Genomic DNA, 14,013 nt, shown 5'->3' with positions numbered 1-14,013 from the left:
CGACCTGCGGTGCGGAGCGTGGACGTTGCAATGCCACCAAACCAGCCTCTTGCGTGGGCCTAAACAAAGAAGGCCTTTCGGCCGAGGCCTGTATAACCGGCCTGATTTGTGCGCCTGGATTGCTGTTTTGCGATCAGAGTTGGCGAACACTGTCGGACTGCTGACAGTCACGGGAGGAATCCAGGCTGAATTCCCCATCCTTTCTGATAGAGAAATTCTGCAGTGCTTTCATGAGTTATTCAGAACATAGGTTGCTGCAGACTGGATGTTGGAGTGTGACGGAAGAAGTTGTTCTCCTTGAGCACATCCGGCTCTGATCGATACATGCTTATCCATGGAGATTTCTATTTTCCGTACCAATCGTGTCACAAAGATTTCTCGCTCTAGGCAGGTGATACAGCAGATGCATTGTTTGTTTATATGAAAAGTGAGCTCTCTTTTCCACTTTGCATGATCAGATATCAGCCCGCTCGTTGACAAGATCGACAACCCTGACATGGCCGACGATGAGAGTTTGCTCGACCTCGTCCGAATGCTGGACGACGCTTGCAGGGAGGCCGGATTCTTCTATGTGGTAACCGCTCGTTCAACTTTATGATTCCAAGTAATTTGGACCTCTAAGCAGACTATATAAACTGGAACAGGCCTGTTTATACTCATTTTTATGTTGTGGTATCTCAACTGAACATGGAAATAAACAGCATCAACAGTTTACAAGCAAAATGTTGTGCTGTCATCAATAGTAGTGTAAAATGCTGTGTGTTGTGTGTGTGTGTGTCAGTGTCATGTTCAGTTGTTCTGTGTAGCTGGTCTTTTCCCTTCCGCTTTATGAGCAAAACTAGTTCTGGATGCTGCTAAACTCATCTGTTGAGTCCTAATTAACCATGGCAAATGATGTCTGTGTATTATCTACAGAATGGCCATGGGATTTTGGACTTGCTAATGATGGAAGTAAGGAACGTCACACTGAAGTTCTTTCAGCTCCCTCACGAGGAAAAACTGAAGATCAGAACGACTCCTCAGAGTGGTTATAGCCTTATAGGTGTGATATCTAAATAAAAACTTAGCTTTTCTTGTAGCTTGTTGTTTGGTCCTTGGAAAACCTCTACATATGTAAATGAACTTTCTTATGGTCAATTGTCACTTCGTCAGAGGATATCAGAGAGTGGGAGAAAATGTTACCAAGGGTAAACCTGATACGCACGAAGCAATTGGTGTAAGTTTACATCTGTCTCTGAATTTCTTGTCATGATTGTTTAAATTATTCTGTTTTTTTTTAGCTAAACCATTAGAACAAAAAATTGCAGTGCTACACACCTATAGAACCGGGCAGATACGGTGATCTTGCTAAACTAATGGAAGGATCTAATTTTGTGTGTTTTCAACTTCCTTTCTCTGTTCTTCTTTAGGGGTCCCTTCTCGGTTCTGTGTTCTGAAGGAATATCTTTTTGTGCATTAGAAAATCGTTCACTACCAGTTATTTTTTGTGCATTAGAAAATCCTGTAATATTATTATACACCTATCAATATTTATTGATGTTAATGTTCACAATGCAAAGAAGTACTTAATTTTTTTCGACCAATAAGTACTTAATTGATGTGCTTTAAAGAACTGAAATGTTTATCTTCCATGCAGGCCAGATTATCAATCAAAATTTGACGCACTCCTTAAAAATTATATAAGTCTTCTACGAGGTCGACTTATCTGAATCACTTTGCTTTTTTTTAGAGGAATCTGAATCAGTTTGCTTATTCTTTTATGCTCATCAACCGTATCTAACAATGTTGATCATACCATTTTCATTTCAGATCTCTGAGTAATGTTTCAATTTCATTTTAGACCTCTGAGTTATGTTTCGATTTCTGAAACAAGTTCAGAACCAAATCACATGATGATATGCACACAAAAAACAGTCAGACATTTCTGCCAGTCAGATGCCGAGAATTCAGACAGTATCCAATTCCATTTTCTTTGCTGGGGAGCCACAGGTGGGCTTTGTTCGCACTACAGCTACGTACGGTGGGTCATGTGCTCTCTGAATCTAATAGCAGAAGATGAGGGGCTGACGATGTGTTGTGGTCATCGTCAGGTCCTACAAACTGGTTAAACCTCAAAGGCTGAAACACAGATTAAATTTCAAAGCATCTTCATCCCAAGATATTTAAAATTTCAAATTGTTTTGGTTGGGGTGCGCCTCTACAAACTGGTTAAACCTCAAAGGCTGAAACACAGATTAAATTTCAAGCATCTTCATCCCAAGATATTTAAATTTTAAATTGTTTTGGTTGAGGTGCGCCTGCCCAGGCAATAGTGCAACACACTGGGCGACACCTAAGGGACCCAATGGCAAGCCATTGTGGTGGGCCCTCCCCCACAAAAAATAAATTTAATATCATTATGGGCACATGACCCACATATCAGATATTAAACTGATAAGAACAGATACTACACTTGATCTTAGCCAAAAGGCCGAGAAAGGTATGATTTGCAACGCTGCCCTGCCCCTCTATTTGTATCCTCCTCGCCCTCCCGTCCTCTCCTCGCTAAGCGAGGTGGTACTAAACTAACGACCTGCGGTGCGAAGTGCGGACGGTGCAATGCCAGCCTCTTGTGTGGGCCTCAAACATGGAGAGGCCTTCTTGGCGAGGCCTGCATTACCGGCCTTATTCGCGCGCGCCTGGCAAAACGAGTTGCTCGCGTCTCTTGATCAGAGAGTTGGCGAACGCCACGGAACGGAGGGGCAGCCTGCGGACAGAGAAAGAGCCAGGTGCGCACGGGCGGAGTTATGTATCCATCCAAGTGGGTTGTGAAGCTTGACGATGCATGCATATGCATGGCCGAGGCCTCGATCGATGGGGAAACTCCCAGCCAGAGGCAGAGGTAGGCAGCTTCTGTAACTAATTCTTCTCCTCGTTGGCTTGCAGGATGTATGTTGCTCCACTCCGAACAACTTGACGTCGCAAACTCGCAATCTTGTGCGTGATGTCTATCAGCGTAGCCACGTAGATGTGAAGAATGAATATGGTAGTGCTAGTATATATATATACGCGAGATCAAGCACATCCAAAGCCTATGTTCCTTACCCTACGTTCTGATTATACGCGGTTGCTAACTTGTCTCTTCCTCTGGTGTTTAATGATGGCAAAGGATATTCCGAAAAACACGGGAACGAATCCTAATGATGGCAAAGGATATTCCGAAAAACACGGGAACGAATCCTAGCCGCCACCAGCGCTGCACCTCACCATCCTCTCCTTCCTTTGCCGCCGTCGGACGGCGTCGCCGGGCAAAGCTCGCGCGGCGTGGTGACGGGGGCCTTTCCTCCTAGTGCTCGGGGTTGAGCGGCGAGGGCCGATCTTTTCGGTGGGGGCGACGGTGTGTGCACTGGCTCGGGGCGGCGCGGCGAGGCGGTGCAAGGTGGCGGTGCATGGAGGCGCGCAGGAAACGAGAAGCGCGGATGCACATGAGGGCGTGGGTGCGCTGGGTGTGGCACGGGTGCATAAGGAGCAGGGCGACGTGGTTCTGCCGCGTCAGGGTCACACGTTAGCACGCGGCTACGTAGGAGGGCGTGCCGCCAGGAGGTCGCGTGGTGGCACTGTTGCTCAAACGGCACGACTCGATGGCCTGAGATGGCACAGAAGAGTGTCACGACGGTTCTTGGTCTCGCACAACGCTTCACTATTCCTTGTCGGCAAGGTATGTCGGCTCGTGCTGCGTCCAGTGGACCTGTTTGGTTAGCTGTGACGACTATCTGTGATTTGCAGTTGATAGGTTGGTGAAGTGGTGGTAGTCTGGTGGGCTTGTCAGCGCTGGTGCATATTGACCTATGGTTGATGGTGTAATGGGAGCTTGGGTGAAAACCCTGTTTCGGCTTCAGGCATGTGACCAGTGATGTGGTGACTGTGGGCATCATTAACCTTTTTGGAGGCATCGCTGCATTGTTGTTGCACCCCTCCCGCATGAATCTAATGCCACTTCAGCTCTGGGAAAACCCTAGATCTTCGTCAATTTGGCTGCAACTGATCCAAAAGAAACTGGGAAAATTCAATTGTGAATCGTTCACATTGTTTATGTGTACGACTGTTCATTCGACAATTCTATATTGTGCAGCAAAGTTTCGCTCTGGTTGATTATTTCGATAAGTTTGAACGTATCATAAACCATTTGAGCTCATATTCAGAAACAATTCATCCACACTACTTTCTTACTCATTTCGTGGAAGGATTGCAGGCGGACATAGGGGCAGCCAAACTCCTTCAACGTCCTTCTGATCTCGACACGACATGCGCACTGGCATTGCTTCCGAAGGAGGTGGACGATGGCGCCTACAGTGAGCTTCCCCGACAACACTTACCACGGCCGTGTGAGAACCCAGCCTGGGCGGGTGCATCTCTACCATTGCCTACACCGCCGACATGCCTTGCCGCACCATCGTTTACGGCAGATTGGCGTGGTACCGAGGGCGCGCGAGGCGAATCAACCAAACTCAAGATGTTGTGGCACTACCAGCGCGCCCGTGGCTATGCTTCAAGTATGGCGAATGATGGGGGCACGACCATGTTTGCCCTAAGTCAGTTGAGCTGCACGTCATGGAGGAGATTTTGAGTTGTTCACCGCGACATGGTCTTCGACACGCCGGCGACACTAGGCAACCATATACGGTTGACGCAGTCATGATGATATCCTGCTCGGCTATCTCTGAGGGAGTCTCGTCCAAGGATTTCCAGCCACGTGTCTGGATTCAAGGCCTGGAGGTATTGATGCTAGTTGATTCCGGCGGCTCAACTTCCTTCATCAACCAACAGTTGGCCAACTACATCAACGACATCCAACCTCTCCAGAGGGCATGCATGGTGAGTCTGGCGGACGGCGGTGAACTCATTTGCTCATCCGTCGTCCCGCAATACATTTGGTGCTTGCAAGGACACGAATGTGCCACCGACATGAAAGTGCTCGCACTCAACACCTAGGACGCAACACAGGAACGTGTTCTTGAAGATAGTTATTCCGGTTTTTGTGGCAATTCCATGGAGCCATAGAGGTAGGTGTAACCCCACGAGTTTATGTGTCATGTTACTTTTGTTAGTTTGATTATTTGTGGAGTTGGAATTGTTTCTATGTTATGGTTAAGATTTTATGGTTCGACGACCTGCACTTCTAGGAGTTCGTCCTCGACCCAAGTACATTCATTGCTGATGGCTTCCCGTCATTTTGGATGGACGACTCAAGGGGATTTCAAAAACCTTTATTGCTAATCAAGTTCGTGCAAATGAATGAATGACAATATCGGTGCTCGAGCCCAGCTGCAGTCTGAAGTCTTGACAATTTTTCGTCTTACAAAGATTAATGCTACAAAGAAGATATGTCTAAGATTTTTTTTGTAATTCTTAGTTGTGGGAGTTAGTAATTTTTTGTGATCATGGATCCCAAGCAATATACCTATAATGATTGTGAGTATTGATATGTGTTTCTACAAAAAACATCACAGCTCATATTTGGCGTTTTCTTTCTTGGTTTCTTCTTCTGGTTCTTCTTTTTGATTTTTTTTCTCTTTTTCCTTTCCCTTTTTATTTTAGTTTTTCTTTTTTCTTTTTTCTTGAATATTTTTTGAATTTGCGGACTTTATTTAGAAATCATGAACTCTTTTTAAATAACATTTTCACAACTTCGCAAACATTATTTTGATATCATGAACATTTTTTAATTTTGCAAACATTATTTTATGGATTCGTTTTTTTTTTGGCAAAATAGTGGTTTTTTTTGAATCGGCAAACTGGAAGGACATAAATTTCAAACTATCGCAGGTTGACTTGTACCCTCCATGGACGCAAGCATACGTACAGATGGAAGAAAACCCAAACACGATGGGAGCGGACTACTTAAACCGACGCTAAGCTAATCAAAAGTTGAGCAATCACAATTCACACATAGCCTGGCATGTACCCCGAGCCACTTCAAGAGTACATTGCAGCAGAGGCAGTGGATCACATGGGAGTGTTAGCTAAGGTAATGGTGTGGGTAGCACGTAGATTAGTAGACACACAGATAAATCCGGACCCAATCGAGCCAAGAAGACTCTAATAGCAAAGGACAGGAATAGCGGGAGGTCGTTGCTCGTGTCGCTCTGCTTCCTCTGCCTCGTCGTGCTGCTCCCCGGCACGCTGCTGGCATTGCCGGCGACGGGGAGGAAGCAACGGCAGGCCGTGTTCGACCACTACGTGCTGGAGCTGCAGTGGCCGGGCACCGTCGGCCGACAGACCAACCACTGTTGCCGGTCGGTGCCCACTCGCTTCGCTTCCTCTCTTTATGCACGCATTGTCCGAATTTCCTCTCATCTGGATTTCTCCCTTGGTGTGCGTTCTGCGGATCGAACCCTCTCAACTCGTTCACAGTCCCTAAGTGAACGATCCTTCGTGTAATTTTGTGATGATGAAAACGTAGCCACCACTCCTTACTCCACTCTGCTTATCCTGAAGCGCTGTCAGTCTCTGAGTTATGTTTCGAGCTCTGAAACAAGTTCAGAGTCAAATCACATGAAGATACGCACAAGATGAAGAAAAAAGTTGCAAGTTTGTGCCAATACAGAGAATTTAGATAGCATCCAATTCCTTTTCTGTTGTTGGCGACCGACAGATGGGCTTTGGCCGCAGCAACTACGCCCTACGGTGGCACAGTAGCAGTAGAAGAAATGCATAGGCTACCACAAAGCTTAGTAGTGCAGACCATGCCAATGCCAATGAATCCTATTTGCACAACATACATGAAGAGAGTTGCAGATAAAAACATTTCTTTCCAAACCCATAGGATCGCCTGACAACCAAACCTAGTTTTAAATCATCTGAAGACAATAAAAATTTAAACTTTGATTTGGTTGGGGTGCACAAGCCAGGGCAATAGTGCAACACCCAAGCGACGCGCATGGACCCAGTAGCAAGCTACTGTGGTAGGCCCACCCCCATAAAAAATAAATTTAATATCATTGTGGGCACATGGTCCATATATCAGAAAATACTTGTCGAAGAAATGGATAAAAATGTATGTATCTAAAACTAAAATATGTTTACATACATCCATTTCTCCAATAAATATAGACGGAGGGAGTATGATCATAAGCTGTTGCGGGCTTGTCTCTTTTGCTGGCGTTTAATGGCGGCAAAGGAGCGAATCCTAGCCGCCGCTAGCGTTGCACCTCACCATCCTCTCCTTCCCTTGCCGCCCGTTGACGGCTGCCCTGTCTCTTTTGCGGTGCTTAATGATGGCAAAGGAGTGAACCCTAGCCGTCGCCAGCACTGCAGCTCACCATCCTCTCCTTCCCTTGCCGCCGTTGGACGGCGTTGCCGGGCAAAGCTTGTATGGTGCGGCGACATCACGGCCCTTTCCTTCTCGTGGGCTTGAGCGATGTGGGCCATTATCTTCGGTAGGGGCTTGGAATCGGTGCTCGAGCGGGCGTGTGTGTTGGCTCAGGGCGGCGCTTGGAGGCGCACGGGCATGCAGGGGGGTGGGCGGCGCGGTTATGCCATGTAATAGTCACGCGTTGGCATGCAACTGCGCGGAAGGGCGCGGAAGGGGTCGGGCGGCGTGGTATGCTGCCTGGAGTTCGCACGGTGGCGCTGTTGCTTGGGCAATGCGGCTCGATGGCTCAAGATGGTGCGGAAGGGCGGCTTGATGGTGCGAGTGTTGCGAATGTGGTACCCAACGGGTGTGCGGTGGCGCACGTGGAGCGCGTCGGCGCGTCTGGTGCATGGCCGTGACCCAGAACCATGGCGGTTCTTGGTCTCGGGCAGCGGTCGCCTGCTCCTTGCTAGCATGATCCTCGACAAGGTACGACGGCCTGTCCATTGATGGATCAGGCGGCTCGTCATGAAGTTTGGCCGTCGGTGGTCCCTGCGAGGTGCGGTTGGCTGCGGTGACTATCCGTGCTTCTTCGGAAACAGACTGCTTAGATGGTGGTACTAGTTGGTGGGCTAGTTCCCACCTATGCATGTTGACATGCAGTTGAAGCTGTGTTGGGAGCTCGGGTGAAAAGCCTATCTCGGCTTCGGGCCTGTGACTAGTGATGGCGACGGTTGTGGGCATCGTTGACCTTCTTGGAGACATTGGTGCATTGTTGTCGCACCCCTCCTGCATGGATCCGTATGTCGCTGCAGCTCTAGGGGGAACTTGTTGGTGCAATAATTTGGCTCCTTGTGTTTTGGATATTATTTTCATAAACAGTGTGAGACTAATGTGTTTGTTAGTGCACACAGAGTGATAAAGTCCCTGGAGTCAGGTGGAGTTTTGAACAGACTCCGAAGATAATCTACTACAAGGCAGCGAAGATTATCACTGAAGATTATGTGTGACGGAAATAAGCCCCAAAAATTGTTGACGCAAAGCAATTGGTTCGGTGCACATCCGATAAATTTGACTGTTGCTGAGAAGTTTGAAGACGGAGAGAAGGCGTAGTATTTTTTCGTTCGTCTTCTTCTTCTCTTTTCTTAAGTCATAGGACCACCGCACTATTAAGAGGGGTATATTGTTCGAAACTGATGCTAAACTAAAACCTATGAGAAATGAGAGAAATTTCTTTGTGTTCCGAATAAATACTTGTCAGCAAGAGACATAGTTCTTCTTCGGACCGAGGAGTTAGCATTACTTGTTCCTCAAGTAATGTCACTGTTGTGCTCAAAATCCGACCGTTGGATATGCGTCAGTTGGGCATTGGCTAGCTGTTGTGTCCAAAAATGGTGTCCCCCCAGGAAGACCACGGCTATAAATAGCCACCCCCTTCCAATGTGATTCGTTGGCTGCTCCATGTGATTTCAAGAAGATTGTGTGAGCACCCCTCTCACGAGAGATTGTAGTTTAAAATCCAGCGAGAGAAAAGCTTCAGAGCCGAAAAAAATATATAGTGATTTAGCATCACTGGAATCTAAGTCAAGTACAGTCCGCCTATTACTCTTGAGAGCTACCAACTCTCTAGACACTTAGGTGTCAAGTCTTCAGTGACCAAGAGTAATTATGGTTCAGCTGCCAACATTTTTTTGTACATAGGAATTCTTTTATCTTTTTACCGAGGGTACCTCAAATGTCAATTTTTCACGGAACTTCGCACGGGAGTAGATTGGGCACCCAGTTTGATCTCCCAAAATCCAAGATTTTTTTTGTTTTTTCTAAATATTTTTTGAATTTAATGTTCATATAAAGGGGTGGAGCACCGAGGAGCCAAAAATCCACGTCCAGCTATATTGCGCTATTTAAAACCATGGTTGTTCCCCACACATCGTGAACAGGGAGGCGTTGGGCCGGAGATCGAAGGGGCATAGACCCAATTGACCACACGCTTCGGATTTTTCTTCCAGAGAAGCAACCCTTTACGATAGGTGGCCCAATTCGCGAGATGCAATCGATCAAACGGCCGAAAAAGTCCGAACATCAAGATCTAACGGCTGAGATAACTAATTACGTGAGAGGCCTCAAAGTGGTTCAGTTTACTGTCTTAAAAAATGAATGTCACAACCATCATAAGAAAAGACAATGGAACGGACGTTTGCCTAGATGGCAACATACAAGAACGGCTCAGGCGGTGCGGCAAAGGGCGCACCAACCCCCCCTAGTCTTTGTTATACTTGACTACGATGATGTATCCATCATGTTGGTTCATGCGGTCACACACGAGCAATGCAATTTTTTAAATCAGTCAAACCATTATATGCACAATAATTTATTCTGCCACCACATAATAATCTTTCTCCTTTTTAAATCTTGATGATACCCGACACTTTGTTGCATGAATTAGTTACAATATATATTCGACTAGATTTAGTTATATGAACTTTCTTTTTGCGGAAAGTGAAGATAGTATTAATCCATCATTCTTACAGAAAGACCCAGAAGTAAAAGAAAATTACACAGAAGCCCTTCTTCTAGATCCCGACTAGGCCGACGAACTGGAGCCGTCAGTGGCGCGCCGCTGCCGCTGCTCCGCCTCAGGCCTTGGATTGGAGCCAGCCCCGTGGCAGCCGGGAAGTCGCCGATCGCCAGATCCACAGATCCTACTCGCAGGAACGCCGTCTTCGTCGCGATGGATGCCAACGTCATCTTCACCTTCGTCTTCAACCTCCGGATCCTCCACCACCCAGGATCCGGCCGGGGCACGACAAGCGCGCCAGATCCGTAGATCAGCGGGCTCGGGGAAGTCAGCCGCCGCGCGATGGAACTCCAGGGAGCGTCGTCGCGAGAGGGGAAGCGAGCCGACGACAAACACCGCACTGACGCCATCTCCACCTCCATGGCGACGCCGGCCGTGGCCCTACCAAGCCCTACGCTATGTACAAGCCTAGAGCCACGGTTTCCCCAACCTACCGCCGCTGGAGCGACCGCCGGAGGCGGAGGAAACCGTAGATCGCCGGCGAGTGAGGTGGGTTGACCGGAGTTCTCAGAAAATCGCCTCTCGCTACAGTGACGGGAGAGAGGGGAGCGTCCAAGTCACTCCTCAATGCCAGTGAGGTGGGTTGACCGGGAGTTATATGAACTTGAATATGAGAATACTTAGTGAACATACATATGCTATATTATATAGTTATAAAATATAATTAGTATAATAGAATGGTAATGGATTTCACAGCAAAAAAAAGAGAGAGAATGAAAATGGACTTCACCGGAACAAGAAATGAAAATAGATTTTACCGCAAAAAGACAATGAAAATGGATTGTTAAGTACTCCTTAATGGGTTTTAAATAATCTTTTAGAAATAAACACAAAGTTTTTTTTTCATGAGTACTCCCTCCGTCCGGAAATACTTGTCATTGAACTGGGTGTATCTAGGTATTTTTTAGTTCTAGATACATCCATTTTAATGACAAGTAATTCCGGACGGAGGGAGTATATAATTTCTAAAGATTTTCATATCGAGCATACATATACTTCTGTTTTAGTGAATATATGTTACTTTCCTTTTTAGAATCAAAATGAATGTGATAATTTTGTTCGAGTCAAATCATAACGGTGTTCAAAAATCAAATCAAATCGTAACGCCTTGTATACGCGATCGAGCACGATCAAATTGATATTGCTCCAAATATTTCATGTTTATTGCAAAGCAACAGTTGCCATGCAAATTACCGTGCCCGCCCGCAGAAAATACAAAGAATGCAGATCGGGAAAAGCACGGCGTGGCCATGCATCAAGACCGCCGGAAGTTTGCCTTGATGGTCTGCACGGTGTGCTGGTCCGTGAGCAGCGTCTTGGCGACGAGATCGTCGGGGAGCGCCCCGGCGAAGAGCGAGTTGCCGAGGAGCACCAGTCCGGGGTTCTGGCTGCTGAGGGAGGCGTAGAGCGTGGCCGGCGTGGTGCCGTTGTTGTGGAGGAAGTGCACGAGCCCCTGCGGCACGGCGAACACGTCGCCCTTGCGGAGCACCTTGGCGTAGAGCTTGTTGTCCGGGTAGGAGGAGACGAAGCCGAAGTAGACGGAGCCCTCCAGCACCAGCGCCGTCTCCGCCGCCCTCGGGTGGTAGTGCACCGGGAAGACGCCCCCCGGCGCGACGTCGAGGCGGACGTGCGACTCGCCCAGCGTGTTCAGGCCCGGGATCTGCACCTGGTTCGCCGTGAACCCGAAGCGCTTGCTCGTCGTGCCGCCCGGCTTGTCCAGGCCGCCGAAGTGGAAGTCCTCCGCCACCACCGCCGCCGGGTCCTTGCAGGCCAACCCGTTCTCGTGCACTGCAGGTACGCGCATATCACCATGGATGATGATCACATGGAAACTGAGGAGCTGCCACAAGCACGGCGTTTATTTTTCCGTACCTTTGGACGTGGGGTCGGTGACGCAGAAGTCCTGGAGAGGGTTAGGGTCGAACGCGTCGACATGGCCGGAGCCGAGGGCAACGACCGCGAGCGCCAAGAGGAACGTCGCAGCAGCCATGGCGAACCTTCTCGACCAGCAAAATGTGCAAGGAGCGACGAGTGCAGGGTATTGACTAGAGAGGACTCCACTATATAGTGCAGGGACATTAATGGGCTTCCATGAATGCGCAGGCAATAGTTTGGTAGTATTTTATATCATACCAATGCGATATTCGCACACTTATGACCTTCAATTTATAGGAGGGAAAATTAAATGAAGAAAGATTTAAATCCTTAGGCCCCGTTTGATAGCTCTGCATTTTCTAAGTATTTTGTGAATATTACAGTTTTTTTAAATACTATGGTTTTAATTACTTTGAGCTGTTTGGTCTCCACAAAAAACTGTAGTATTAATACTACAATATTTCTCAAAATGCAGTATTTTCTCTGTCCAATAAAAAGAACCCTAGACCTCTTTTTTGAAAACAGAGCAGACGAAAAAACGAACACGTTTCTTCGTCCTCGCTCGTTCCCAGGCCACCGCCGCTCGCTCGTCGCTGGAGATCGTCTCTCCCTTAGGTTGCCGTGGATAGATAAAGAGACGACCATGGAAAAACGGCTAGTACGCTTAATCATCTGTTTCCTTCTCAAGGAGGCCCGTGGCATGAAGCTGGCAGGCCTTGCTTTCTGAGGAAGAATCCTCCCGCTGCCTCATGAAGATTGCATCACCGCGCCTCCTACTTCTCTTCGTGTGTCTGCTACGGTGCCGGCCAGCCGACGGCACGTCAGAGTCATGGCCGTAACTGAGAGGAAGGAGTTGATGACTAGCGCACTGCATGGTTTTTCTCATCTTTGTAAGCTGCAGGACGAGCTTTGGGCATGGTCGTTGACAGTTTGGCTGTGGACTTTGTGCATATGGGTGGCCTTTTGCATGGCCGTTGGGTTTGGGTAACAGGGTAAGCAAGTAGAAAACGGCTAGCTAGTTATTAGGCGCGTCAATATATACAACACTACCAAACAGCTCAAAGTATTCCCGATACTTCAAAATACTGTGGTATGTCAAAACTGTGGTATCTTACACCTACATGCTAAAATGTTGTAGTTTTCAATACTTTGGTTTTCTTAATACTTTACTATCAAACACAGCCTATTTTTTGAAGAATATTTAACTCATTATTTAGCTTCTACGATTGCTGTTCAAAGGATTTCCAACAAATCGGACCAAGTTGATCATCTGTTTCATTCTAACTCATTTTTTTTAGAAATGGAGGAGGACCCCTGGCCTCTGCATCTGGATGATGCATGCAACAACTTTATTAATTATTCACATAAGATCTTACAAAGTCATACAACAGTAAGACTAAAGCCACCATCTAGGCAACATCTGTCGCTACTCCTATCCAGTTGATGAAGGGATGCCGATGAAGGGATGCTGATAGTCTGGGCCTAATACCAAACAAACCTCACAGCCAAATCTAACATCTAAGACCTGAGGTCCCAACCAGGACGCCTGCCGGGTATGGGGCACCCACCAGTCCGGCGCACTCCTCAACCAGGACGCCTACCGGGTATGAGGCCGCCGTAGACACCTGCCACCAATCCATCTTCAGTGTTGTACTGCTACATCTACCTTGTCCGGTCTAGCTGCCGTCGATGCCACCACGACGCTAGACAACGTCACCCTCCTGCGCGAGTCCATCATCGCACATCAGACGCCTAATCTCCAGAGCGCCAAGCCATCGGGATCTGTCACCATCAATGTGCATGATGAAGCACCGCTCCACCAAACACGTCATCCACTGGTCCCTCGAGCCCGCGTACACCTCCAAGAAAGACGCCCCCAAGGGGGAAACGACACAAACGCGCCGCCGTCTTCTGATCTATCGATCTAGGGTTTCCCCCGGAGGTAGCAGATCGTAGTCTAGAACTTCTCCACGGCGATGCCTTCAAGAAAGGAACGACACCGTAGAGCGCCGCCATCGCCGGCTTTGGCATCTAGCCAAGAGCAGATTTTCACCCAGATCTGTTCGAAGAACTCCATCCGCTTCTTGTGCTCGGACCGCCGCCTTCTCTGTCGAAGACTAGACCAAGGGTCCAGCCGTCGCCTCCAGATCCATGTAGCCAGCACCGGGAGATGACGACTATCTCCCTGTACCGGATCTAGCACGAACCGAAGCAGATCGAGCTGGAG

The 14,013-nt window shown here is 47.9% G+C and overlaps 1 protein-coding gene, 1 non-coding gene and 1 pseudogene across 2 annotated transcripts; all 3 read right to left on the bottom strand.

The window, feature by feature from the left end:
- Positions 1-2,286: 2,286 nt before the first annotated feature.
- LOC120970026 (U2 spliceosomal RNA) lies at positions 2,287-2,483 on the bottom strand. The gene has a single exon (XR_005764797.1). It is a non-coding gene; the product is annotated as a U2 spliceosomal RNA (small nuclear RNA).
- Positions 2,484-6,872: 4,389 nt separating this feature from the next.
- Positions 6,873-7,026, bottom strand: LOC120970046 (U2 spliceosomal RNA; annotated as a pseudogene).
- A 3,973-nt stretch (positions 7,027-10,999) lies between these two features.
- Positions 11,000-11,969, bottom strand: LOC109756348 (germin-like protein 5-1). The gene is made up of 2 exons (XM_020315202.4): positions 11,784-11,969; positions 11,000-11,699 (listed from the first exon to the last, which is right to left on the bottom strand). Exons 1-2 carry the CDS (start codon positions 11,899-11,901, stop codon positions 11,167-11,169), a joined length of 651 nt encoding a protein of 216 aa, XP_020170791.1. The 5' UTR covers positions 11,902-11,969; the 3' UTR covers positions 11,000-11,166.
- Between the last annotated feature and the right edge of the window lie 2,044 nt (positions 11,970-14,013).

This window comes from Aegilops tauschii, chromosome 7, assembly GCF_002575655.3.
Source record: "Aegilops tauschii subsp. strangulata cultivar AL8/78 chromosome 7, Aet v6.0, whole genome shotgun sequence".
Classification (NCBI taxonomy): domain Eukaryota; kingdom Viridiplantae; phylum Streptophyta; class Magnoliopsida; order Poales; family Poaceae; genus Aegilops; species Aegilops tauschii.
This window is presented reverse-complemented; position numbering and strand designations above follow the sequence as displayed.

Coding starts and splice junctions, on each gene's coding strand:
- LOC109756348 (XM_020315202.4), bottom strand. CDS start 11,901: ATGGCTGCTGCGACGTTCCTCTTGGCGCTCGCGGTCGTTGCCCTCGGC. Junction 11,700..11,783: donor CACCGACCCCACGTCCAAAG/GTACGGAAAAAT, acceptor GCGTACCTGCAG/TGCACGAGAACGGGTTGGCC.